Below are 26358 nucleotides of genomic sequence, written 5' to 3'. Positions count from 1 at the left end.
TGTTAGTGTGCAGCAATATTCCAGCCTAGATAGAACAAGTGACCTGAAGAGTGTCATCATGGGCTTGGCCTCCCTAGTTTTGAAGGTTCTCATTATCCATCCTGTCATTTTTCTAGCAGATGCAAATGATACAATGTTATGGTCCTTGAAGGTGAGATCCTCCGACATGATCACTCCCAGATCTTTGACGTTGGTGTTTCGCTCTATTTTGTGGCCAGAATTTGTTTTGTACTCTGATGAAGATTTAATTTCCTCGTGTTTACCATATCTGAGTAATTGAAATTTCTCATCGTTGAACTTCATATTGTTTTCTGCAGCCCACTGAAAGATTTGGCTGATGTCCGCCTGGAGCCTTGCAGTGTCTGCAATGGAAGACACTGTCATGCAGATTCGGGTGTCATCTGCAAAGGAAGACACGGTGCTGTGGCTGACATCCTTGTCTATGTCAGATATGAGGATGAGGAACAAGATGGGAGCGAGTACTATGCCTTGTGGAACAGAGCTTTTCACCGTAGCTGCCTCAGACTTTACTCTGTTGACGACTACTCTCTGTGTTCTGTTAGTGAGGAAATTATAGATCCATTGACCGACTTTTCCTGTTATTCCTTTAGCACGCATTTTGTGCGCTATTATGCCATGGTCACACTTGTCGAAAGCTTTTGCAAAGTCTGTATATACATGTATTACATCTGCATTCTTTTTGTCTTCTAGTGCATCTAGGACCTTGTCGTAGTGACCCAATAGTTGAGACAGACAGGAGCGACCTGTTCTAAACCCATATTGCCCTGGGTTGTGTAACTGATGGGTTTCTAGATGGGTGGTGATCTTGCTTCTTAGAACCCTTTCAAAGATTTTTATGATATGGGATGTTAGTGCTATCGGTCTGTAGTTCTTTGCTGTTGCTTTACTGCCCCCTTTGTGGAGTGGGGCTATGTCTGTTGCTTTTAGTAACTGTGGGACGACCCCCGTGTCCATGCTCCCTCTCCATAGGATGGAAAAGGCTCGTGATAGGGGCTTCTTGCAGTTCTTGATGAACACGGAGTTCCATGAGTCTGGCCCTGGGGCAGAGTGCATGGGCATGTCATTTATCGCCTGTTCGAAGTCATTTGGCATCAGGATAACATCGGATAGGCTTGTGTTAACCAAATTCTGTGGCTCTCTCATAAAAAATTAATTTTGATCTTCGACTCTCAGTCTGGTTAGCGGCTTGCTAAAAACTGAGTCATATTGGGACTTGAGTAGCTCACTCATTTCCTTGCTGTCATCTGTGTAGGACCCATCTTGTTTAAGTAGGGGCCCAATACTGGACGTTGTTCTCGACTTTGATTTGGCATAGAAGAAATACTTTGGGTTTCTTTCGATTTCATTTATGGCTTTTATTTCTTCCCGCGATTCCTGACTCCTATAAGATTCCTTTAGCTTAAGTTCGATGCTTGCTATTTCTCTGACCAGTGTCTCCCTAAGCATTTCAGATATACTGACTTCTTTTAGCCGCTCTGTTATTCTTTTCCATCGCCTGTAAAGGGAGCACCTGTCTCTTTCTATTTTACATCTACTCCCCCTTGTGCATACATCGAGTGCCACCAAGTTAATCTGTTCTAGGCATAAGTTGGGGTCTTTGTTGCTTAGTATATCTTCCCAGCTTATATCAGTTAGGACTTGGTTTACTTGGTCCCACTTTATGTTTTTGTTATTGAAGTTGAATTTGGTGAATGCTCCCTCGTGACTAATCTCATTATGTCGGTCTGGGGCTCCACGCATACATGTCTGAACCTCAATTATGTTGTGATCTGAGTATGTTGTTTTTGATATGGTGACATTTCTTATCAGATCATCATTGTTAGTGAAGATGAGGTCTAGTGTATTCTCCAGTCAGTAGGCTCTATTATTTGCTGGTTTAAATTGAATTTTGTGCAGAGATTTAAAAGCTCGTGTGAGTGTGAGTTTTCATCAGAGCTGCCTCCTGGTGTTATTACTGCAACAATATTATTTGCTATATTCCTCCATTTTAGGTGCCTTAAGTTGAAATCCCCCAGGAGCAAGATGTTGGGTGCAGGAGCTGGAAGATTTTCCAGACAGTGGTCAATTTTTAACAGCTGTTCCTGGAATTGCTGGGATGTTGCATCTGGACCCTTGTAGACTACCATAATGACTAGGTTTTGGTTCTCGGCCTTTACTGCTAAAACTTCCACTACATCATTTGAGGCATTAAGCAGTTCTGTGCAAACAAGTGACTCTGCAATGTACAGGCCAACCCCCCCATTTTGCCCGTTCACTCTGTCACATCAGTATAGGTTGTAATCTGGGATCCATATTTCGTTGTCCAAGTGATCCTTTATGTGGGTCTCAGTGAAAGCTGCGAACATTGCCTTTGCCTCTGCAAGCAGTCCACGGATGAAAGGTATTTTGTTGTTTGTTGCTGGCTTTAGACCCTGTATATTTGCAAAGAAGAATGTCATCGGACTGGTGGTATTGTTGGTACTGGGGGGGGATTTTTTTTTTCCGGCATTAGTATCTGTATCTGTTGGCTTGGAGTGGAGGCCATCGACTGTGGTTCCACTCCAGGAATGACTGGATTTGGTGTACGATTTCTGCCATTTCCTGCCAATTTTTTTTTTTCCTTCCTGGCACTAGAAAACCTCTCCCTCTTGAGTGGCTGTGGCTACCCAGGTTTTCCCATGGCCTGGATGTTTTGTATCTTTTTGTCCCCTTTAGATGGTGTGCCTGGCAATTTAAGTTATAGCACAGTCTTTCCTGTACTGAAGAGGGACACATTTCGGGGTGAAAAAGCTTACAGGAAGGGAGTTTGCATTTTCCTGTTGTCATATGGGCACGGCATTTTCTAGGGCGGTCATAGTGGCACGTCCCGTCTGTTTTTCCAGATTTCCCATGTCTGCAGATACCAAGTGCATAGTATGTGCACAGGCTTGGTTTCCATTTGCCTTGGGTTTCTGTGACTGTATTCCCTGTTGGTGCATGTTTCCCTGTCTTATTCCTATCCTCCCTAGCACCAACAATGGAGCTCCCACCAGTTGTTTTTGTTAATATATCCTCACTATTGCTAGTGGAGTCCTCTTGTTTGCTATTTCCTGTGGTATTTCTAGTTTGCAATATCGGTTTTATCTTATCTTTGACTACACTTGTTTCCCCACTACGGCTCCTGTCCCCTATGAGGTCATTTATATGTATTCCTTCCTGTGTATAATTCCCGACTACCTGGACAAAATCTCCAGCTTCACCATTACTGTCTCCCAGGACAGCACCTCCAGCTTCACCATTACTGTCTCCCAGGACAGCACCTCCAGCTTCACCATTACTGTCTCCCAGGACAGCACTATCGGCCCCACATTTACTGACTACCAGGACATCAACTCCAGCCTTACAGTTTCTGACTACATGGCCAGTATCAAGGGCAGTACCATTCAGCCCAGACTTTTTATGTTCCCATCTGCTGTAGAAAACTTCCAGGTTTTCTGTGAAAGCAGCTTTGATGTTATCCTCTTTTAATACCCTTGTGATTTTAGTCCACAGATTTTCCTCATTTGGGCATACCCAAAAACACTTCCCTGTTTTAATACTGCTTGTAGCTAGTTCTTGGATATCTGCACAAGGGGCGTGACACCAATTTCCACAAAAATGACAATTTATCCATGTGGAAACCCGTTTGTTTGATTGACTGCAGACTACACAGAGCTTCATAATGATTTGAATGGTTGATTTACTGTAATTCTACTAGCAACCTCTTGAATACACTATTAATAACCTCCTTAAATGAAGCTCTAGCTATTTGTATTTCTATTTCTAACTGTACTTGTATATTGGACAGCTTACCGTGTACGTTCCTGATTTATATTTATTGTTTGTGTTTGATAAGGGCGCCTACAACCCCATCCGTTTACAGTCTGCTTTATTGTCCAACGAATCCGTTTGTAACCAGTCAAGGGTTCGGACCATCAAGGGTTCGGACCAATCGAGGGTTTGGACCAGTCTGATCTGACCAGTGGGTCACTTATTTAAAACATACTGGTCGGTGATTTGGGCTAACACATGAAGGATCTACTTGAAATTATCTACCCGAGTAATACGTGATTTGATTGATACAAAAGTATAACTTGCGTGTTGAAGAACCGGTGATTGCTGGCAGCTCCTACAATGACGAACGGTCGAGCCTCAACCCTTGTTTATCAATCGTTGTATCTAGCTTTTCTAGTTTTTTTTTCGTCTCCACCACAATAAATGCTATATTATCACTATAGTTGACTGGTGGAAATTTTGGAGGAAGGACACTTTTTCTGTAGTAATAATTGCTTCTCGTTGTGTATATTGCGACCGCTGGTAACTACAGGTTATATGAAATTCACAGTATACGTCTGGTATTTCCATTTTTTTTTTTTTTTTTTTGTGTGTGTTGGTTGTGTGTTTGTGTACTCACCTAGTTGTGGTTGCAGGGATTGATTCACAGCTCCTCGCCCCACCTCTTCACTAGTTGCTACTAGGTCACTCTTCCTGCTCCATGAACTTTATCATACCTCTTCTTAAAGCCCATGATGACACTCTTCAGGTCACTTGTTCTATCTAGGCTGGAATATTGCTGCACTCTAACAGCACCTTTCAAGGCAGGTGAAATTGCCGACCTAGAAAATGTACAGAGAACTTTCACGGCGCGCATAACAGAGATAAAACACCTCAATTACTGGGAGCGCTTGAGGTTTCTAAACCTGTATTCCCTGGAACGCAGGAGGGAGAGATACATGATTATATACACCTGGAAAATCCTAGAGGGACTAGTACCGAACTTGCACACGAAAATCACTCACTACGAAAGCAAAAGACTTGGCAGACGATGCACCATCCCCCCAATGAAAAGCAGGGGTGTCACTAGCACGTTAAGAGACCATACAATAAGTGTCAGGGGCCCGAGACTGTTCAACTGCCTCCCAGCACACATAAGGGGGATTACCAACAGACCCCTGGCAGTCTTCAAGCTGGCACTGGACAAGCACCTAAAGTCAGTTCCTGATCAGCCGGGCTGTGGCTCGTATGTTGGTTTGCGTGCAGCCAGCAGCAACAGCCTGGTTGATCAGGCGCTGATCCACCAGGAGGCCTGGTCACAGACCGGGCCGCGGGGGCATTGACCCCCGAAACTCTCTCCAGGTAAACTCCAGGTATGTATAGTCCCCTCAAGGGAGGTTCCTTGACGCTAGTGAGGGGCTCTTGAATTGGATCTATGCTCCGGTTTCCTGAATTGAGCCTGAATACCTTCCATCCCCCCCCCCCTCATGTGCTGTATAATCCTATGGGTTTAGTGCTCCACCATGATTATTATATAATGTAAGCTATGTATGGATCCTGCTTCCACTACATCACTTCCCAGACTATTCCACTTCCTAACAACTCTATGACTGAAGAAATACTTCCTAACATCCCTGAGTCATCTGAGTCTTCAACTTCCAACTGTGACCCCTTGTTGCTGTGTCCCGTCTCTGGAACATCCTGTCTCTGTCCACCTTGTCAATTCCTTTCAGTATTTTATGTCATTATCATATCCCCCTATCTCTCCTGTCCTCCAGTGTCGTCAGGTCAGTTTCCCTTAACCTCTCCTTGTAGGAAACGCCCCTTAGCTCCGAGACTAGCCTTGTTGCAAACCTTTACACTTTCTCTAATTTCCTTACATGCTTGGCTAGGTGGGGGTTCCAAACTGGTGCTGCATACTCCAATATAGGCCTGACATACATGATGTACAAGGTCCTGAACGATTCCTTACTGAGATGTCGGAATGCTATTCTTAGGTTTGCTAGGCTCCCATATGCTGCAGCAGTTACTTGGTTGATATGCGCCTCAGGAGATGTGCTCGGTGTTATACTCACCCCAAGAACCTTTTCCTTGAGTGAGGTTTGTCTCTGGCCCTCCCCTAGACTGTACTCCATCTGCAGTCTTTTTTGCCCTTCCAAAATCTTCATAACTTTGCACTTGGTGGGGTTGAACTCCAAGAGCCAGTTTCTGGACCAGGCCTGCAGCCTGTCCAGATCCCTTTGTAGTTTCACCTGGTCCCTGTCTGACTGAATTCTTCTCAACTTCACATCATCTGCAAATAAGGACACTTCTGAGTCTATTCCTTCTGTCATGTCTTTCACTTATACCAGAAATGGCACTGGTCCTAGGACTGACCCTTGTGGAACCTCGCTTGTCACAGGCATCCACTCTGACACCTCATCACGTACCATGACTCAGTCCAAGAAAATGCAATCTACCCACCCCTCTCTTTCTTATCTTACTGCTGTCACCCTCTCATAGAACTCCAGTAGGTTTGTGACACATAATTTCTCGTCCCTGAAACCATGCTGGTTGTCGTTGATAAGCTCGTTCCTTTCTAGGTGCTCCACCACTCTTCTGTCTTTCCATGATTGTGACCAGATCTACCTGGAGTTCATTACCTTTGTAACTAGTTCAGCTATCATAACTTTGGGGCCCAGTCCCTGGACCCATTATGTACCTCTGTAATCTTTTGACTACCACCCACAGGATGGGTATGGGGTGCATAATAAAGATATTAAACTAACACCACTCTTCTGATAATCTTCTCCCTGACTTTACATACTATACATGTTAGTGACACTGGTCTGTAATTTAATGCTTTGTGTCTCCTTTGAAAAATTGGGACTATATTTGTTGTCTTCCATACCTCAGGTAGTCGCCCTGTTTTGATAGATGTGTTGAAGATTGTTGTTAGTGGCACACATAGCACCTCTGCTCCCTCTCTCAAGACCCATGGAAAGATGTTATCTGGCCCGTCACCTTTGAGGTATCTAGCTCACTTAGCAGCCTCTTCACTTCCTCCTCGGTTGTATGTATTGTGTCCAACACTTGATGGTGTACCCCACCCCTCTGTCTTTCCGGAGTACCTTCTCTCCTCTATGAACACGTCTTTGAATTTCATGTTGAGCTCCTCACACACTTCTCGGTCATTTCTTGTGATCTCCCCTCCGTCCTTCCTCAGCCTGATTACCTGGTCCTTGACTGTTGTTTTCCTCCTGATGTGGCTGAACAACAGCTTTGGGTCAGATTTGGCCTTCGCTGCTATGCCATTTTCGTATTGTCATTGGCCTCCCTTCTTACCCGTGCATGTTCATTTCTGGTTCTATAACTGCTCTCCTTATTCTCCTGTGTCTGTATGTGTACTCGCCTAATTGTACTCGCCTAACTGTGGTAGCAGGGGTTGAGACTCAGCTCCTGGTCCCACCTCTTCACTGAGTGCTACTAGGTCCTCTCTCTCCCTGCTCCATGAGCTTTATCATACCTCATCTTGAAGCTATGTATGGTTCCTGCCTCCACTACCTCACTGACTGCTCATTGACTGAAGAAATACTTCCTAACATCCCTTTGACTCATCTGGGCCTTCAACTTTCAATTGTGACCCCTTGTTTCTGTGTCCCATCTCTGGAACATCCACTCAGCATTTTGTATGTAGTTATTATGTCTTCCCTAACCCTCCTGTCCTCCAGTGTTGTTAGTCTGATTTCCCTTAACCTTTCTTCGTAGGGCATTCCTCTTAGGTCTGGAACTATCCTTGTTGCAAACCTTTGCACTTTCTTTAATTTCTTGACGGGCCTGACCAGGTGTGGGTTCTAAACTGGCACTGCATACTTCAGTATGGGCCTGACATGCACAGTGTACAGAGTCTTGAACAATTCCTGGCTGAAGTATCAGAATGCTATTCTCAGGTTTGCAAGGTGCCCATGTGCTGCAGCAGTTATCTAATAATATAATAATATCTTTAACTTACTACAAATACATGTACAAGGTATACAGGCCTACCTGACCTCAATGGCATACTACTATATAGAAAGGCGCTTGTTATGCAGAGCATTTTGGGCAAATTAGGTCAGTTTTGTCCCAGGATGCAAATGACACCAGTTGATTAACACCCAGATACCCATTTTACTGATGGGTGAACATAGACAACCAGTGTAAGGACACGTCCAATGTTTCCAACCCTCTGCCGGGAATCGAACCCAGACCCTCACAGTGTGAAGTGAGAGCTTTTGCCACGGGGCATGGCAAGCTTGGTTGATGTGTGCCTCAGGAGATGTGCTCAGTATTATACTCGCCCCGAGATCCTTTTCCTTGAGTGAGGTTTGCAGTCTTTGGCCACCTAGCCTATACTCTGTCTGTGGTCTTCTTTGCCCTTCCCCGATCTTCACAACTTTGCATTTGGCGGGGTTAAATTTGAGGAGCCAGTTGCTGGACCAAGCTTCCAGCCTGTCCTGCCTGCCTGATCATCATCCAATTTAATTCTCATTAACTTCACATCATCTGCAAACAGGGACACTGAGTCTATCCTTTCTGACATGTCATTCACATATACTAAAAGTGTAGACAGCCTGTACTGTCTGCACAGACAGCCCATGCTGTCTGCCAGCTTAGTTCATATTTCGCGCTATGCTGGTGCTGCCATCTATAGGCCTTGCCACTTCAGTATGCCCAGACTTGCCTCGCTCTCACTCACACAGCGGCCTGGCATCAAGACACAAGTACTCCCAGCTCTCTCTCGTGGGATGGCCCTGCCCGGGCCATGGGCACAAACACACAAGCCTGTGTAACCCAACACTACTTATCAATAAAGTAAGAAGCCTCCGAAGAAGTATATCATTTAACTACCCGCTCTACAGCTACCAAACAACCCCATTTATATTGGTACCAGCGGTGGTCGCAGCGTTGTGTTTACCCTGGAGAGAGGAAGGAGAGGTATGAAGTCACCTTCACTTCATCACCCTACACAAGAAGCATCCGTCTCTCAACGAGTTATCCTGATGTCGTGTCTGCACGTTTGAGCATCCAGACACAGGTACAAGCAGGATCCAGCCGAAATTTATCGAAATTCTCCGAGAAATGTGAGTGGCGTCACAGTGACCCCACGCTACAGCGTCCCAGTGACCCCACGCTGTTTCTCAAGTCACGTGTTCAGCGTCACTTGTATGTTGCTGTTGTTGTTGTTCAGCTCAGCACAGCCGTTTCAGCAAGCCAGAGGTGAGTTTTGTGGTGATTTCTGCGTCCAGTGTGAGCTTCTCCACGTGTTTGTGGGTGGGGGAGGAGAGGAGAGGAAGTGGCTGTTCCTCACCTTGCCCATGCCCGCCCTGCCATACACACGCACGCTCCTCGCCGCTAGCCTACCATACACCACTCACCACTGCCCACTCCCTCTGCTGTGTTTTCTGCTGTTTTTCGTATGAATTCATTGCCAGTGCTGTGTATCCGAGTGCCCGAGGCCACTCGAAGCTGCGTGGATCAGCATCCCACGTAGATCACGACACCACGTGGATCGACACCACGTTGGGTGTGGCCGATGTCACGTAGACCTACAAAGCCACGTGAGTTACCAGATGTCCCAGGCCTCATGCTGTGGTCTGCTGCCCGCATCACATCGACGCCACCCACGATGCTGCCCGACTTCATGACGTCACGATGTCTGTTGACGTCACCTCACGATGTCTGCCTGACGTCACCTCGAGATGTCTGCTGACGTCACCCACGATGCTGCCCGACTTCATGACGTCACGATGTCTGCCTGACGTCACCTCACGATGTCTGCCTGACGTCACCTCGAGATGTCTGCTGACGTCACCTCACGATGTCTGCTGACGTCACCTCACGATGTCTGCCTGACGTCACCTCGAGATGTCTGTTGACGTCACTGCTGCTGACGTCACCTTGCGACATCACGCCTGACATCACATGATGTCACATCGAGTGTTCTAGTAATTATTTCAGTATTGTCGAGAAGATTGAGAGAAGACATATGTCGTGTGTTAATTAATTCCTCTCAGTCAGTGTTCTCACATTTTAGTATGTCTTAGTGTCAGTTTTATGCGCAGAAAAGCATCATTTGCTAGTTAAGCCATATTGTACCGTATGTACAGCGGTGTGTTTGTAAGTTTTCCGTGTGTCCAGTGAGGTCTGTGGTCAGACCCTTGAGTTGTACCACTAAGTCACCCGCCTGACCAGTGTTTGACAGCTGATTACTCAGCCCTGAGCGTATGAGCCCCCTTGTACAGAAAGCTTTTATGCTCGTCGCTCGTGATGTTCTGTAGAATCGTACCTGCTACGATTCCCATCGAGATTTGTTTCACTTCACCTCCAGACCTTCAGAGTGCAGTTATATGTAGAGAAACAAGTCTGGGGACGCTTAGACTAACCTCTGCTGTAACTCCAACTGTCGAGAGATGATACTCGTCAAGCCGCAGCCAGGCCTGTCGGCAGGCGCTGTGTCAGCCTCGTGTCACAAGCTTCAGTGAGCAGCCTGCACAAAGAAGATGTCACTTTGACTGCTAGCTCTCTCACTGCAGTCTGGTGTATGATGTTACGACTCCCAGATGTTTCGCCCAGTCGTCTCTGCCACGACTCGCTCCACAACTCGCTCCACGCTCGCCGGCAGTGACAGCCCAGCGACAGTACCAGTCGAGAAGTGTCCTCCTGAGTCGCTTGCCTGAAGTCCTGCCCAGTTGCCGAGTTTTGTCGACGCCTCACTCGAGGGCACCTGCATGTCGTGCCCCAGGTTGAGTGAAAACCTGCAGCGACTCCTACGATGTCTGCTTCACCGTTCCAGAGGAGACCGTACCCTGTTACGTCACAGCTCAGCCGCAGCGATGTCTCCCGTGTTGCAGTATCTGTCCAGACGCAGGAAGGCGTGCAGTGATGCCCATCGACGCTCACTGCCTATGACCACAATGTTTAGCACACCCCACATGTTTTTTTCTTCCCTCCCTGTAGGAAGTTTTTTTTCCATGTCCATATGTATATATATGTTTTTATTTTGTGTTCTGTGCCCTGTTCCTACGAGAGAGAGACCGAGTTTCTTTTACTACCAGTATTGTCGCGTCGGGACGACGCGCGATAGGTGGCCGAGCGTATGTAGACAGCCTGTACTGTCTGCACAGACAGCCCATGCTGTCTGCCAGCTTAGTTCATATTTCGCGCTATGCTGGTGCTGCCATCTATAGGCCTTGCCACTTCAGTATGCCCAGACTTGCCTCGCTCTCACTCACACAGCGGCCTGGCATCAAGACACAAGTACTCCCAGCTCTCTCTCGTGGGATGGCCCTGCCCGGGCCATGGGCACAAACACACAAGCCTGTGTAACCCAACACTACTTATCAATAAAGTAAGAAGCCTCCGAAGAAGTATATCATTTAACTACCCGCTCTACAGCTACCAAACAACCCCATTTATAAAAGTAGCACTGGTCCTAGGACTGGCCCATGTGGAACCCGCTCGTCAAAGGCACCCACTCTGATACCTCGCCACATATCATGACTCCTCGTTGCCTCCCTGTCAGGTATTCTCTGATCCATTGCAGTGCCCTTCCTGTTATACATGCCTGATCCTCTAGCTTTTGTACTAAATTCTTGTAAGGAACTGTGTTGAAGGCCTTCTTGCAGTCCATAAAAATGCAATCTACCCACCCCTCTTGTCTTACTTCCGTTACCTTGTCATAAAACTCCAGTAGGTTTGTGACATGGGATTTGCCTTCCATGAATCCATGCTGGTTGTCATTTATAAGCTTATTCCCTTCTAGGTGCTCCACCAGTCCTGATAATCTTCTCCCTGACTTTGCATACCATACACGTCAGTGACACTGGTCTATAGTTTAGTGCCTCATGTGTCTCCTTTCTTAAAAATGGGGACTACATTTGCTGTCTTCCATACCTCAGGTAGTTGCCCAGTTTAAATGGACGTGTTGAAAATGATTGTTAGTGGCACACACAGCATCTCTGCTCCCTCTCTAAGGACCCACAGAGATGTCTGGTCCCACTGCCTCTGAGGTATCAAGGTCACTGAGCAGCTTCTTCACCTCCTCCTTGGTTGTGTGTATTTTATCCAACAATTGTTGGTATATCCCTTGTTAGTATACCCCCCTGTTCTGATTTCCCAGAGTCCTTTCTGTCTCCACTGTAAATACTTCCTTAAATCTCATGCTGAGCTCCTCACATACTTCTTGCTCATTTCTTATGAGCTCCCCACCTTTCTTCCTCAGCCTGATTACCTAGTTCTTGACTATTGTCATCCTACTGATGTGGCTATACAACAGCTTCGGGTAAGACTTACTTTTGATGCTATATCATTTTCACCCTATTACTCGGCCTCCCTCATCTGTGCATACTCGTTTCTGGCTCTTCGACTAATCTCATTATTTTCTTGGGTCCTTCATCTTCTGTACTTTTTCCATTCTCTAGTGCACTTAGTTTTTGCCTCCCTACACATTTGGGTAAACCAAGAGCTTGTTCTGGTCTTCCCATTATTTCTGTTGATCTTGGGAACAACCCTTTCCTCTTCTTCCTTGCATTTTGTTGTTACGTAGTCCATCATTTCACTTACTGACTTTCCTACCAATTCTCTTTCCCAGTGAACCTCCTGCAGAAAGTTCTTCATACCTGTGTAGTCCCCCTTTTGTAGTTTGGCTTTTCCCATTCTACTACTCTTACCCTCTTCACTTGTAGCTCTACAATGTATTCAAAGTTCAGAACCATGTGATCACTAGCTCCAAGGGGCCTTTCATATGTGACGTCCTGAATGTCCTAGCTACTCAGGGTGAACATGAGGTCCAATTTTGCTGTTTCATCCTCCCCCTCTCTCTCTGGTAGTGTGTGTGCTGCGTGCGTGCGTGCGTGTGTGTGTGTGTGTGTGTGTGTGTGTGTGTGTGTGTGTGTGTGTGTGTGTGTGTGTGTGTGTGTGTGTGTGTGTGTGTGTGTGTGTGTGTGTACTCACCTAGTTGTACTCACCTAGTTGAGGTTGCGGGGGTCGAGTCCGAGCTCCTACTAGGTCACTCTCCCTGAGCCGTGAGCTTTATCATACCTCTGCTTAAAGCTATGAGAGAGCCACAAAATTTGATTAACACAAGCCTATCCGATGTTATCCTGACGCCAAATAACTTCGAACAGGCGATAAATGACATGCCCATGCACTCTGCCCCAGGGCCAGACTCATGGAACTCTGTGTTCATCAAGAACTGCAAGAAGCCCCTATCACGAGCCTTTTCCATCCTATGGAGAGGGAGCATGGACACAGGGGTCGTCCCACAGTTACTAAAAACAACAGACATAGCCCCACTCCACAAAGGGGGCAGTAAAGCAACAGCAAAGAACTACAGACCAATAGCACTAACATCCCATATCATAAAAATCTTTGAAAGGGTCCTAAGAAGCAAGATCACCACGCATCTAGAAACCCATCAGTTACACAACCCAGGGCAACATGGGTTTAGAACAGGTCGCTCCTGTCTGTCTCAACTATTGGACCACTACGACAAGGTCCTAAATGCACTAGAAGACAAAAAGAATGCAGATGTAATATATACAGACTTTGCAAAAGCCTTCGACAAGTGTGACCATGGCGTAATAGCGCACAAAATGCGTGCTAAAGGAATAACAGGAAAAGTCGGTCGATGGATCTATAATTTCCTCACTAACAGAACAGAGAGAGTAGTCGTCAACAGAGTAAAGTCCGAGGCAGCTACGGTGAAAAGCTCTGTTCCACAAGGCACAGTACTCGCTCCCATCTTGTTCCTCATCCTTATATCCGACATAGACAAGGATGTCAGCCACAGCACCGTGTCTTCCTTTGCAGATGACACCCGAATCTGCATGACAGTGTCTTCCATTGCAGACACTGCAAAGCTCCAGGCAGACATCAACCAAATCTTTCAGTGGGCTGCAGAAAACAATATGAAGTTCAACGATGAGAAATTTCAATTACTCAGATATGGTAAACATGAGGAAATTAAATCTTCATCAGAGTACAAAACAAATTCTGGCCACAAAATAGAGCGAAACACCAACGTCAAAGACCTGGGAGTGATCATGTCGGAGGATCTCACCTTCAAGGACCATAACATTGTATCAATCGCATCTGCTAGAAAAATGACAGGATGGATAATGAGAACATTCAAAACTAGGGAGGCCAAGCCCATGATGACACTCTTCAGGTCACTTGTTCTATCTAGGCTGGAATATTGCTGCACACTAACAGCACCTTTCAAGGCAGGTGAAATTGCCGACCTAGAAAATGTACAGAGAACTTTCACGGCGCGCATAACGGAGATAAAACACCTCAATTATTGGGAGCGCTTGAGGTTCCTAAACCTGTATTCCCTGGAACGCAGGAGGGAGAGATACATGATTATATACACCTGGAAAATCCTAGAGGGACTAGTACCGAACTTGCACACGAAAATCACTCACTACGAAAGCAAAAGACTTGGCAGACGATGCACCATCCCCCCAATGAAAAGCAGGGGTGTCACTAGCACGTTAAGAGACCATACAATAAGTGTCAGGGGCCCGAGACTGTTCAACTGCCTCCCAGCACACATAAGGGGGATTACCAACAGACCCCTGGCAGTCTTCAAGCTGGCACTGGACAAGCACCTAAAGTCAGTTCCGAATCAGCCGGGCTGTGGCTCGTATGTTGGTTTGCGTGCAGCCAGCAGCAACAGCCTGGTTGATCAGGCTCTGATCCACCAGGAGGCCTGGTCTCAGACCGGGCCGCGGGGGCGTTGACCCCCGGAACTCTCTCCAGGTAAACTCCAGGTATGTATGGATCCTGCCTCCACTACATCGCTTCCCAAACTATTCCACTTACTGACTACTCTGTGGCTGAAGAAATACTTCCTAACATCCCTGTGATTCATCTGTGTCTTCAGCTTCCAACTGTGTCCCCTTGTTACTGTGTCCAATCTCTGGAACATCCTGTCTTTGTCCACCTTGTCAATTCCTCTCAGTATTTTGTATGTCGTTATCATGTCCCCCCTATCTCTCCTGTCCTCCAGTGTCGTCAGGTTGATTTCCCTTAACCTCTCCTCGTAGGACATACCTCTTAGCTCTGGGACTAGTCTTGTTGCAAACCTTTGCACTTTCTCTAGTTTCTTTACGTGCTTGGCTAGGTGTGGGTTCCAAACTGGTGCCGCATACTCCAATATGGGCCTAACGTATACGGTGTACAGGGTCCTGAACGATTCCTTATTAAGATGTCGGAATGCTGTTCTGAGGTTTGCTAGGCGCCCATATGCTGCAGCAGTTATTTGGTTGATGTGCGCTTCAGGAGATGTGCCTGGTGTTATACTCACCCCAAGATCTTTTTCCTTGAGTGAGGTTTGTAGTCTCTGACCCCCCAGACTGTACTCCGTCTGCGGCCTTCTTTGCCCTTCCCGAATCTTCATGACTTTGCACTTGGTGGGATTGAACTCCAGGAGCCAATTGCTGGACCAGGTCTGCAGCCTGTCCAGATCCCTTTGTAGTTCTGCCTGGTCTTCGATCGAGTGTATTCTTCTCATCAACTTCACGTCATCTGCAAACAGGGACACCTCAGAGTCTATTCCTTCCGTCATGTGTGTGTGTGTGTGTGTGTGTGTGTGTGTGTGTGTGTGTGTGTGTGTGTGTGTGTGTGTGTGTGTGTGTGTGTGTGTGTGTGTGTGTGTGTGTGTGTGTGTGTGTGTGTGTGTGTGTGTGTGTACATATAATATATATTTTTAACATGTCAGCCATCTCCCACCAAGATGATAAATTAGACACATGTTCAACTCTTTGGTATCTTTATTGAGGAAATGTTTCACCACACAGTATTAAGATCCCAAAAAGTTGCAGTGTCTGACAGGATTGTAGATGAATGGTTCAGAGAACCTACATGTTGATAAATTAGACACATGTGCAACTCTTGGGTATCTTTATTGAGGAAACGTTTTGCCACACAGTGACTTCATCAGTCCATACAAAGAAGAAACTTGAAGAACAGAAGGAGAATGAGGTAATCAGTCCCTCAACCTTGAGTCAATGTGGTCAGTCCATCAATCTTGAATAGAATATGGTATATGTGCGGAGAAGCAGCTTTAAACCGTAGGCAGGAGAGGTGCAGCAGTCGTAGGTGGTGTCACATTTGTCCAATGTGGAAGTAGATTAGGCAAGCCTAACCCTTGGGCACGACCTACTTCCACATTGGACAAATGTGACACCACCTACGACTGCTGCACCTCTCCTGTCTACAGTTTATAAGCTGCTTCTCCGCACATATGCTGTATTCTATTCAAGATTGATGGACTGACCACATTGACTCAAGGTTGAGGGACTGATTACCTCATTCTCCTCCTGTTCTTCAAGTTTCTCCTTTGTATGGACTGATGAAGCCACTGTGTGGTGAAACATTTCCTCAATAAAGATACCCAAGAGTTGCACATGTGTCTAATTTATCAATATGTCGGTTCTCTGAACCATTCATCTACATCTCCCACCAAGGTAGGGTGACCCCATACAGGAAACCAATTCATCATCATTCACTAGTCTTGACACAAGTGTGCAGACATCACATTTCAAATAACTCTCCGAACTACTACATTCCCATCCATTCTGACAACGAAGTTCAATTACATCAGTGACATACTACTATATAGAAAGCCGCTTGTTATGTAGAGCATTTCGGACAAATTAGGTCAATTTTGTACCAGGATGTGACCCACACCAGTTGGCTAACACCCAGGTACCCATTTTATACTGATGGGTGAACATGGACAGCAGGTGTCTTATGGAAAGACGTCCTAATGTTTTCCAGTCGTACTGGGGATTCGATCTCCAAACCTCAGTGAGTGAGCTGAGTGCACTAGCAATCGAGCTACAGGACACCTAACACCAGAAACATCTTTAGTCCACATTGCTTAAAAATTTTGAGTCTAATGTATGAGAAGGGATTACAAAGGGGGGCCCCCAAAACGGTTAAAGCTTCAGGGCCCCAGAAATGTAGGTCCACCACTGGGTGTACTATATAAACAGGCAAAAAGTGCTAAATATCAGGCAAGACAAATTTTAAACACTTAGACCTTTATGCTACAGAGGTAAAAATTACAATCAGGCAGAAGACAACCATTATAATTAGAGAATGGTTACAAATAAACACTTAAGGAAATATATTTGTAACTGTAACCAGACTATTACATGATGTTTGGGAACAGAATACCAAATGTCCAACTAACTATAATGATTAATAGTTCTGACATTGTATGACAAAAACAAGGGAAAATTCTAAGGAACCTGAAATTCTACAATCTCAAAGAGCACATGATAAAGGAGAGGTGCTAAAGCAATAAGGGTCACACAGTACCTGGGTAATAGTAATTAAGTTTGATCCAAGAGCCCTTCCCCAGCACCAAGGACCCTCCTTTTAACCCCTAAACTGTCCAAACTTAGATATACATTGATGTGTGGCAGGCTCCGAAGGTAGATCTACTTTTTTTTTACATGCTTTCAAATGGGGAAAAAATCAAGGTCGGACCGCTACGCACGTGAACGTTGACCTACATTTGGACAATTTAAGGGTTTAAGAAATATCAATGGCATGTACAGAAGGTACAAGTATAAAAGAGAATACACTCACTATATCTTTCCGTGCCTTAGCATCAGTGTCACACCAGCAGTAGTTGGACTGAGCAACGTGGTGCAACTGACTGCGTCTCTTAGGATCTACAAATCTGCATCACGTAAATAAGGTAAAACATACTTTAAAAATTGCAACAAAAAATTATTCATTTTAAAAAAATCCAATGTACAACTGTATATCAATGGTAGAATATATAAACAAGTGTGTACATGTTAATAAGACACAATATGCAGTAGGCATCCTCTCCAAGATACATTACTATGTACCTCAAACAACATTATTTACATTATACCACTCTCTAATCTACCCTTACCTCTCCTATGGTAATTGTGCCTGGGGATCTACTACACCAAATCACCTAAAACCATTAATAACTCAACAAAAAGCTGCTGTGCAGACTATCACCTGTTCCAGCATCAGACAATACTTTTCCCCACTATTCAAAAGCTTTAACTTACTTAATATTCAAAATATGCATTCATACTACTTTGCCTACAATATATATATAGAACTTTAAACTTTTCTTTGATAGCTGCAACAGAACACACAGGCATAACACAAGACAAAAAACCCTCTTTGACATCACCTATGTCTGACTCAACCACTGCAAAAACTCAATGAACATAAAAGGCCCTAAGATCTAGAATTCACTGCCAGAATCATCGAAAGGTTCCCTGTCTGCCAATCAATTTTGAGCTATTGTTAAAAAACATCTCATCTCCCTAACTAAACTAAACCAGCACTATGCTAAATTAAAAACCAGGTCATCCACCTCTGTTCCTGTTTGTCTTCCAGTCTTCTTCCAACTCCCACAGAAAACTAACTACTTATCTTGTTCCATTATATTTCTACTGAAACTAAGTCACTTCTTGTATCTTATCTTTCAATTCTTCCACAAAACAGAAGACAGTGAATCAGTTTCAACCAACAAATCATACCTCAAAACTGTACCTTTGTATATTCACTACCATTCTTATTGTGCATATAATAGTAGTTAACTGCTTAAGAAATCCTACTTAAGTGAAGATCACTGAATCAATCTGAAATATTAAAGCATACTTTCAAAATTATACTACTGTTCATTTAGCTAGCTCTTTTTGAACATTAAAATGGTATAAAATACCGACAGGTTGTTAGGTAAGACACATATGCAACAGTTAGGTATCTTTATTATCTTTATTATCCTGTAAAATGAAGCAGCAGGATGTTGTGGTTTGCTGTATCAAAACCTTTTCTTAGATCAACAAAAGCAGTCTCTTATACATTTATCATTTTCTAATGATGCATAGATGGAGTCAAGCAGGATGAAAAAAAGCTAATTATTGTAATATGTAACTGGTGTGTTAATGGTTTCATCAGCAAGGTGTGGTGTCAAGTACAGCAGTACAATGTGGCATCTTACTCATCAATTTTCTGAGGAAGTGTCTGATTCTTGTTAGAGATGACAGGCACGAAGATCACAGAGTAACGGGACTCTGGAACAGGTGGTGTGTATCTCCCCAGGGTCCAGCTCAGAGATACTTCAATATGATCTTTCTGGTACCTGCAAGTAGCAATAGTAACTTAGTCTGCTATATATAAAAACAACTGCCTAGTATTGCTGCAGGTAGGTAGGTACCACTAATACTAGGAGTGTGCCAAAGTATCAATATCAGGGAATCAGCTAATTTTGATGGTATCAGTATCAGTGAGAGTTAGCAAACTCTGATTTAATAGGTTTGCCATTGTAAAACATCTTAGGATGCTGGAAAATTTCAGAGTTTCTGGAAAACTTTCCAACATGCTGCAAGTATCAAAAACTCAGGAAAAAACACCCAAATCTATAAAACAGCCTTGGAGTTTTTGTGTGGAAAACTTGTAAACCTCCAAAAACCTGTACAATGTGGGTTCTTACCACTAGTGTATGAACATCACAATTCAGTTCTTACCACCAGTGTATGAACATCACAATTCAGTTCTTACCACCAGTGTATGAAGATCACAATTCAGTTCTTACCACAAGTGAATGAGCATCATAATTCAGATGACCCTCTGAACTACAATATCACCATTCTTCTTTTGGAGAACAGGTTCTGTACTTCTCACCTTCAGAACTCAAGTTTAAAAAATTTGTTTTCCTGGATCTCTTCATGTTATATACATTGCCACACCCCAACAGCACATCAAATCCCAAAAAACAGTCATATGCTAGATTTCTCTAATATAATAACACTTACCTGGTTAGGGTCATGCCCTTGACCTGACCATTGTCAGCAACTCCCAGGTAGATGGTACCACCATGACCCGAGTTCAGCATACCCCCAATACTTCTGGAAACACATTTAGAAAATATATCTTACAGATGTATTCATGTTCATTTTTTTAATATTTACCAATTTATAATTTTCTATGCAATGCTTAAGACTAACAACTAAAAGACCCAGAACTGAACCCAGATCTTTCAGTTGTGAGCAGAATGTGCTACACTGAGCCATGAATCAAGTAAATTGTCATTATTTTTTTTTTAAACATTGGCCGTCTCCCAAAAGGCAGGGCAACTCAAAAAAAGAAATAACAAAAGTTTTTCTTCATTTTACATTTAGTAATTTATACAGGAGAAGGGGTTACTAGCCCTTTGCTTCCAGCAATTTAGTCAATTATCATTATTATTAATTATTATATTTTGAAAAATCTGATATATATACACAATTTTTGCAGTAACTAGTGTACACTGTTAGGCATCAAATACAATGGAACCTCGGCTTACAAACGCCCCACCATGCGAACTTTTCAGGATTTGAACCATCGTTCGGTCGATTTTTTGCTTCTGGATATGAACAAAATTTTAGGATGCATACTTACCCCTGAAGGGAGGTTCCTTAAATAAATAAATAAATAAATAAATAAATATATAAAATATTTATTTCTTTGGAAAGGTTACAATGTGTGTTTACATATCATAATATGATTGGAGCAAAGAAAGCCACTATCATGCCGAGGCATTTCGGGCAGACTTAACCTAATACTTATAGATTACTTAAGTCTAGATAGGTGAAGAGTGGTAGTGGTGACATGTTCTGCTGATCATGGCACCAGCTACTAGCAGCCTTCTGAATTTCTCCTTACAGTTATTACATATTATTATTATTATTTTTATTACATACTATTATATTGTATTATTATTATTAGTAGTAGTATGTATGTGGTGAGGGGCTCTTGATCCAGGGAATTGTATCTGTGTTCCAGTTCCCTAAATTAAACCTGAATACCTTCCATCCCCTCCCCCCCACAAGTGCTTCCCCATTATAATAGTAATAATAATATGTAATAATAATATAATAATACTGTACATCTAATAATAATACAATAATAATGTACTATAATAATTATAATAGCTTCGAAAGGCTGTCACTAGATGGCAGTGAATACCACAACAATGCGGAAGAGGTTATGGCCGCCTCTACTGGTCACATAATGACATATTTTATTCATTCTAGAGTATATATCAGGTTTCTTTGTTATTTATATTGTTTATTATGTCATATTAGATCAACTGAGATAGATAAATAAGCCGTAGAGTTGATATTAGTGTTATATTGAAGTGTATTTTTCCTGCCTCTAACAGAGAGAATTCCGGAACAGATTCATGACTTTTCAATTAATTTAAATGAGGAAAACTGACTCTGCATACAAACAAATCAGGATACGAACAAGGTCATGGAACGGATTAGGTTCGTAAGCCAAGGTTCCACTGTACCTCCAATACATCTATGAAAGACTGCAATGGGTTACCTAATTATGTCAAGATCAGTAACAGTATATGCCAATTTAGCACCAAAATTAAGAAGTTCCTAATTAATTAATCTAGAGAATGGGAAGACAGTGACATTTTGAAATTTCAACAGAATATTCTACTAGTAGTTATGTACCAAATTCTTTATTTCCAAATATTGTTTTTACAAAATAATAATAAGAGCCCATAACATGCACAGTATTTTGGGCAAAACATAGTCTACTTTAGAGAACTACATAGCTTCATTTATTATTTTTTTTAGTTTATATATACATATGGTATTAATAGGTAGTAGATTGGTAGACAGCAACCACCCAGGGAGGTACTACCGTCCTGCCAAGTGAGTGTAAAACGAAAGCCTGTGATTGTTTTACATGATGGTAGGATTGCTGATGTCTTTTGTCTGTCTCATAAATATGCAACATTACAGGCATGTCTTGCTACTTCTACTTACACTTAGGTCACACTACACATACATATACACATTTATTCATACACACTCATCTGAGTTTTCTTTGATTTTATCTTAATAGTTCTTGGTCTTATTAATTTTCCTTTTATATCCATGGGGAAGTGGAATAAGAATCTTTCCTCCGTAAGCCATGCGTGTTGTAAAAGTCAACTAAAATGCCGGGAACAATGGGCTAGTAACCCCTTTTCCTGTAAAGATTACTAAAAAGAATAAGAAGAAGAAAATTGTCAAAGTGGGAAGTCTGAATGTGCGTGGATGTTGTGCAGATGATAAGAAAGAGATGATTGTGGATGTTATGAATGAGAAGAAGCTGGATGTCCTGGCTTTAAGTGAAACAAAGCTGAAGGGGGTGAGAGAGTCTCAGTGGAGAGGAATAAATGGGATTAGGTCAGGGGTTTCAAATAGAGTTAGAGCTAAAGAAGGAGTAGCAATAATGTTGAAGGATAAGCTATGGCAGGAAAAGAGGGACTATAAATGTATTAATTCAAGGATTATGTGGAGTAAAATAAAGATTGGATGTGAAAAGTGGGTTATAATAAGCGTGTATGCACCTGGAGAAGAGAGAAGTGTAGAGGAGAGAGAGAGATTTTGGGAAATGTTGAGTGAATGCGTGGGGAGTTTTGAATCAAGTGTGAGAGTAATGGTGGTTGGGGATTTCAATGCTAAAGTGGGTAAAAATGTTATGGAGGGAGTAGTAGGTAAATTTGGGGTGCCAGGGGTAAATGTAAATGGGGAGCCTTTAATTGAGCTATGTGTAGAAAGAAATTTGGTAATAAGTAATACATATTTTATGAAAAAGAGGATAAATAAATATACAAGGTATGATGTAGCACGTAATGAAAGTAGTTTATTAGATTATGTATTGGTGGATAAAAGGTTGATGGGTAGGCTCCAGGATGTACATGTTTATAGAGGGGCAACTGATATATCGGATCATTATTTAGTTGTAGCTACAGTTAGAGTAAGAGGTAGATGGGAAAAGAGGAAGGTGGCAACAACAAGTAAGAGGGAGGTGAAAGTGTATAAACTAAGGGAGGAGGAAGTTCGGGTGAGATATAAGCGACTATTGGCAGAAAGGTGGGATAGTGCAAAGATGAGTAATGGGGGGGTTGAAGAGGGTTGGAATAGTTTTAAAAATGCAGTATTAGAATGTGGGGCAGAAGTTTGTGGTTATAGGAGGGTGGGTGCAGGAGGAAAGAGGAGTGATTGGTGGAATGATGAAGTAAAGGGTGTGATAAAAGAGAAAAAGGTAGCTTATGAAAGGTTTTTACAAAGCAGAAGTGTTATAAGAAGAGCAGAATATATGGAGAGTAAAAGAAAGGTAAAGAGAGTGGTGAGAGAGTGCAAAAGGAGAGCAGATGATAGAGTGGGAGAGGCACTGTCAAGAAATTTTAATGAAAATAAGAAAAGATTTTGGAGTGAGTTAAACAAGTTAAGAAAGCCAAGGGAAAATATGGATTTGTCAGTTAAAAACAGAGTAGGGGAGTTAGTAGATGGGGAGATGGAGGTATTAGGTAGATGGCGAGAATATTTTGAGGAACTTTTAAATGTTAAGGAAGAAACAGAGGCAGTAATTTCATGCACTGGTCAGGGAGGTATACCATCTTTTAGGAGTGAAGAAGAGCAGAATGTAAGTGTGGGGGAGGTACGTGAGGCATTACATAAAATGAAAGGGGGTAAAGCAGCTGGAACTGATGGGATCATGACAGAAATGTTAAAAGCAGGGGGGGATATAGTGTTGGAGTGGTTGGTACTTTTGTTCAATAAATGTATGAAAGAGGGGAAGGTACCTAGGGATTGGCGGAGAGCATGTATAGTCCCTTTATATAAAGGGAAAGGGGACAAAAGAGACTGTAAAAATTATAGAGGAATAAGCTTACTGAGTATACCAGGAAAAGTGTACGGTAGGGTTATAATTGAAAGAATTATAGGTAAGACAGAATGTAGGATTGTGGATGAGCAAGGAGGTTTCAGAGTGGGTAGGGGATGTGTAGATCAAGTGTTTACATTGAAGCATATATGTGAACAGTATTTAGCTAAAGGTAGGGAAGTTTTTATTGCATTTATGGATTTAGAAAAGGCATATGATAGAGTGGATAGAGGAGCAATGTGGCAGATGTTGCAAGTATATGGAATAGGTGGTAAGTTATTAAATGCTGTAAAGAGTTTTTATGAGGATAGTGAGGCTCAGGTTAGGGTGTGTAGAAGAGAGGGAGACTATTTCCCGGTAAAAGTAGGTCTTAGACAGGGATGTGTAATGTCACCATGGTTGTTTAATATATTTATAGATGGGGTTGTAAAGGAAGTAAATGCTAGGGTGTTCGGGAGAGGGGTGGGATTAAATTTTGGGGAATCAAATTCAAAATGGGAATTGACACAGTTACTTTTTGCTGATGATACTGTGCTTATGGGAGATTCTAAAGAAAAATTGCAAAGGTTAGTGGATGAGTTTGGGAATGTGTGTAAAGGTAGAAAGCTGAAAGTGAACATAGAAAAGAGTAAGGTGATGAGGGTGTCAAATGATTTAGATAAAGAAAAATTGGATATCAAATTGGGGAGGAGGAGTATGAAAGAAGTGAATGTTTTCAGATACTTGGGAGTTGACGTGTCGGCGGATGGATTTATGAAGGATGAGGTTAATCATAGAATTGATGAGGGAAAAAAGGTGAGTGGTGCGTTGAGGTATATGTGGAGTCAAAAAACGTTATCTATGGAGGCAAAGAAGGGAATGTATGAAAGTATAGTAGTACCAACACTTTTATATGGGTGCGAAGCTTGGGTGGTAAATGCAGCAGCGAGGAGACGGTTGGAGGCAGTGGAGATGTCCTGTTTAAGGGCAATGTGTGGTGTAAATATTATGCAGAAAATTCGGAGTGTGGAAATTAGGAGAAGGTGTGGAGTTAATAAAAGTATTAATCAGAGGGCAGAAGAGGGGTTGTTGAGGTGGTTTGGTCATTTAGAGAGAATGGATCAAAGTAGAATGACATGGAAAGCATATAAATCTATAGGGGAAGGAAGGCGGGGTAGGGGTCGTCCTCGAAAGGGTTGGAGAGAGGGGGTAAAGGAGGTTTTGTGGGCGAGGGGCTTGGACTTCCAGCAAGCGTGCGTGAGCGTGTTAGATAGGAGTGAATGGAGACGAATGGTACTTGGGACCTGATGATCTGTTGGAGTGTGAGCAGGGTAATATTTAGTGAAGGGATTCAGGGAAACCGGTTATTTTCATATAGTCGGACTTGAGTCCTGGAAATGGGAAGTACAATGTCTGCACTTTAAAGGAGGGGTTTGGGATATTGGCAGTTTGGAGGGATATGTTGTGTATCTTTATATGTGTATGCTTCTAGACTGTTGTATTCTGAGCACCTCTGCAAAAACAGTGATAATGTGTGAGTGTGGTGAAAGTGTTGAATGATGATGAAAGTATTTTCTTTTTGGGGATTTTCTTTCTTTTTTGGGTCACCCTGCCTCGGTGGGAGACGGCCGACTTGTTGAAAAAAAAAAAAAAAAAAAAAAATTAATAGGAAGTTAGAAAAAGACACAGGATACAACATAATTCATAAAATATATTATAAAAAACTGAATGATTACAGTACAAGTCAATATAATAAAATAAAATTAACTGTCAAGTTGCAAATAGGTGAGTGGAACTAATGTATGAACTTGCAATATATTACAATATAAAACAATACAAATACAGGTCAGTCATCACTAATCCAGCAATCAGTTACTATCTGGTTCCATCAGTAATCCGGCATTAATTTCGGTTAGTATAATTTCAAATTTCATCATTATACTGACCTGGAAATTGTGCAGATGGTTGTAAATCAACAGCAGCAAGCCAGTGGAGGAGAAAGCAATGATGAAAACGAGGAAGATGTAGGAGAAAGTCTCTATTGATAGGTTAATTAAGTGTATTCTAAGCTAACCACTCTGTAATTCGGCAAACTCACTAATCTGGCACACTACAGGTCCCAATGATGCCGGATTAGTGATGGCAGACCTGTACAATATACAGTAATGTACTACAAGTTCTATGAAGATTACTGTAGAAGACATGTATAGAAGAAGTTAGTTATAATGATTATTGGATGTAAAAAACTCAATATATAAGAGTTATATCAGAATGAAAGTACGTAATTGAAACATATGGTACAATATACGAAAGTAGAAAAAAAATAGAAACGAGAAGTAATGGAGGTTGAGTAATGGATAAAAATTCAACAAGCTAGTTTAAAGATGTGTGTGAACATGTGTTTATGTATATTAATTTATATTCACTAGAGTATAGTATAATCTAAGTGTTCTTATTCTTATGCATGTTATTGTGATTTTTATCTGCTTCATGTACATTTGTTCAGTATTTATTTATGCTATTTTACTGGGAAAATCATTACTGTCTTATATGATCCTTTTAGCACCACTTGTTCCAAGATAAAACTTGGGTCCTTCAGTTGTGAGCCAAAGGCACTACCAGTGAGCCAAGAGCTACCTATCTAGTCACATGAAGGGACAGATATACGTTCTATGAAAATAACAAAGCTTAAGCTTCAGGGCCCGTAATCCTGGAGGGGCCCCAGAAGCGACTAGTCCACACTGTCCAAACGTAGATCTACGTTTGCACCGCTAGCGCTCTGAACATAGATTTACATTTTATTTTGCATGCTTTCAGATGTAAAAAAAATGTAGATCTACGTTCGGAGCA

At 42.7% G+C, this 26358-nt stretch overlaps 1 protein-coding gene across 9 annotated transcripts in view; it reads right to left on the bottom strand.

Moving 5' to 3' along the window:
* LOC128706019 (uncharacterized) overlaps positions 1–26358 on the bottom strand; it is a 42962-nt gene that overhangs the window by 5296 nt on the left and 11308 nt on the right. For 8 of the 9 annotated variants that reach the window (XM_070101472.1, XM_070101468.1, XM_070101470.1 and 5 more), the window contains exons 4-6: positions 19632–19724; positions 18818–18958; positions 17413–17506 (exon numbers count right to left, since the gene is read on the bottom strand). In XM_070101472.1, coding sequence (XP_069957573.1) covers positions 17413–17506; positions 18818–18958; positions 19632–19724 — 328 coding nt within the window. The remainder of the gene's footprint in view (positions 1–17412; positions 17507–18817; positions 18959–19631; positions 19725–26358) is intronic. The other variant, XM_070101467.1, reaches the window with a different exon arrangement.

The sequence above is a fragment of the Cherax quadricarinatus genome, chromosome 77, assembly GCF_038502225.1.
Source record: "Cherax quadricarinatus isolate ZL_2023a chromosome 77, ASM3850222v1, whole genome shotgun sequence".
NCBI lineage: Eukaryota > Metazoa > Arthropoda > Malacostraca > Decapoda > Parastacidae > Cherax > Cherax quadricarinatus.
The sequence above is the reverse complement of the archived record's forward strand: the minus strand, read 5'-3'. Positions and strand labels throughout refer to the sequence as shown.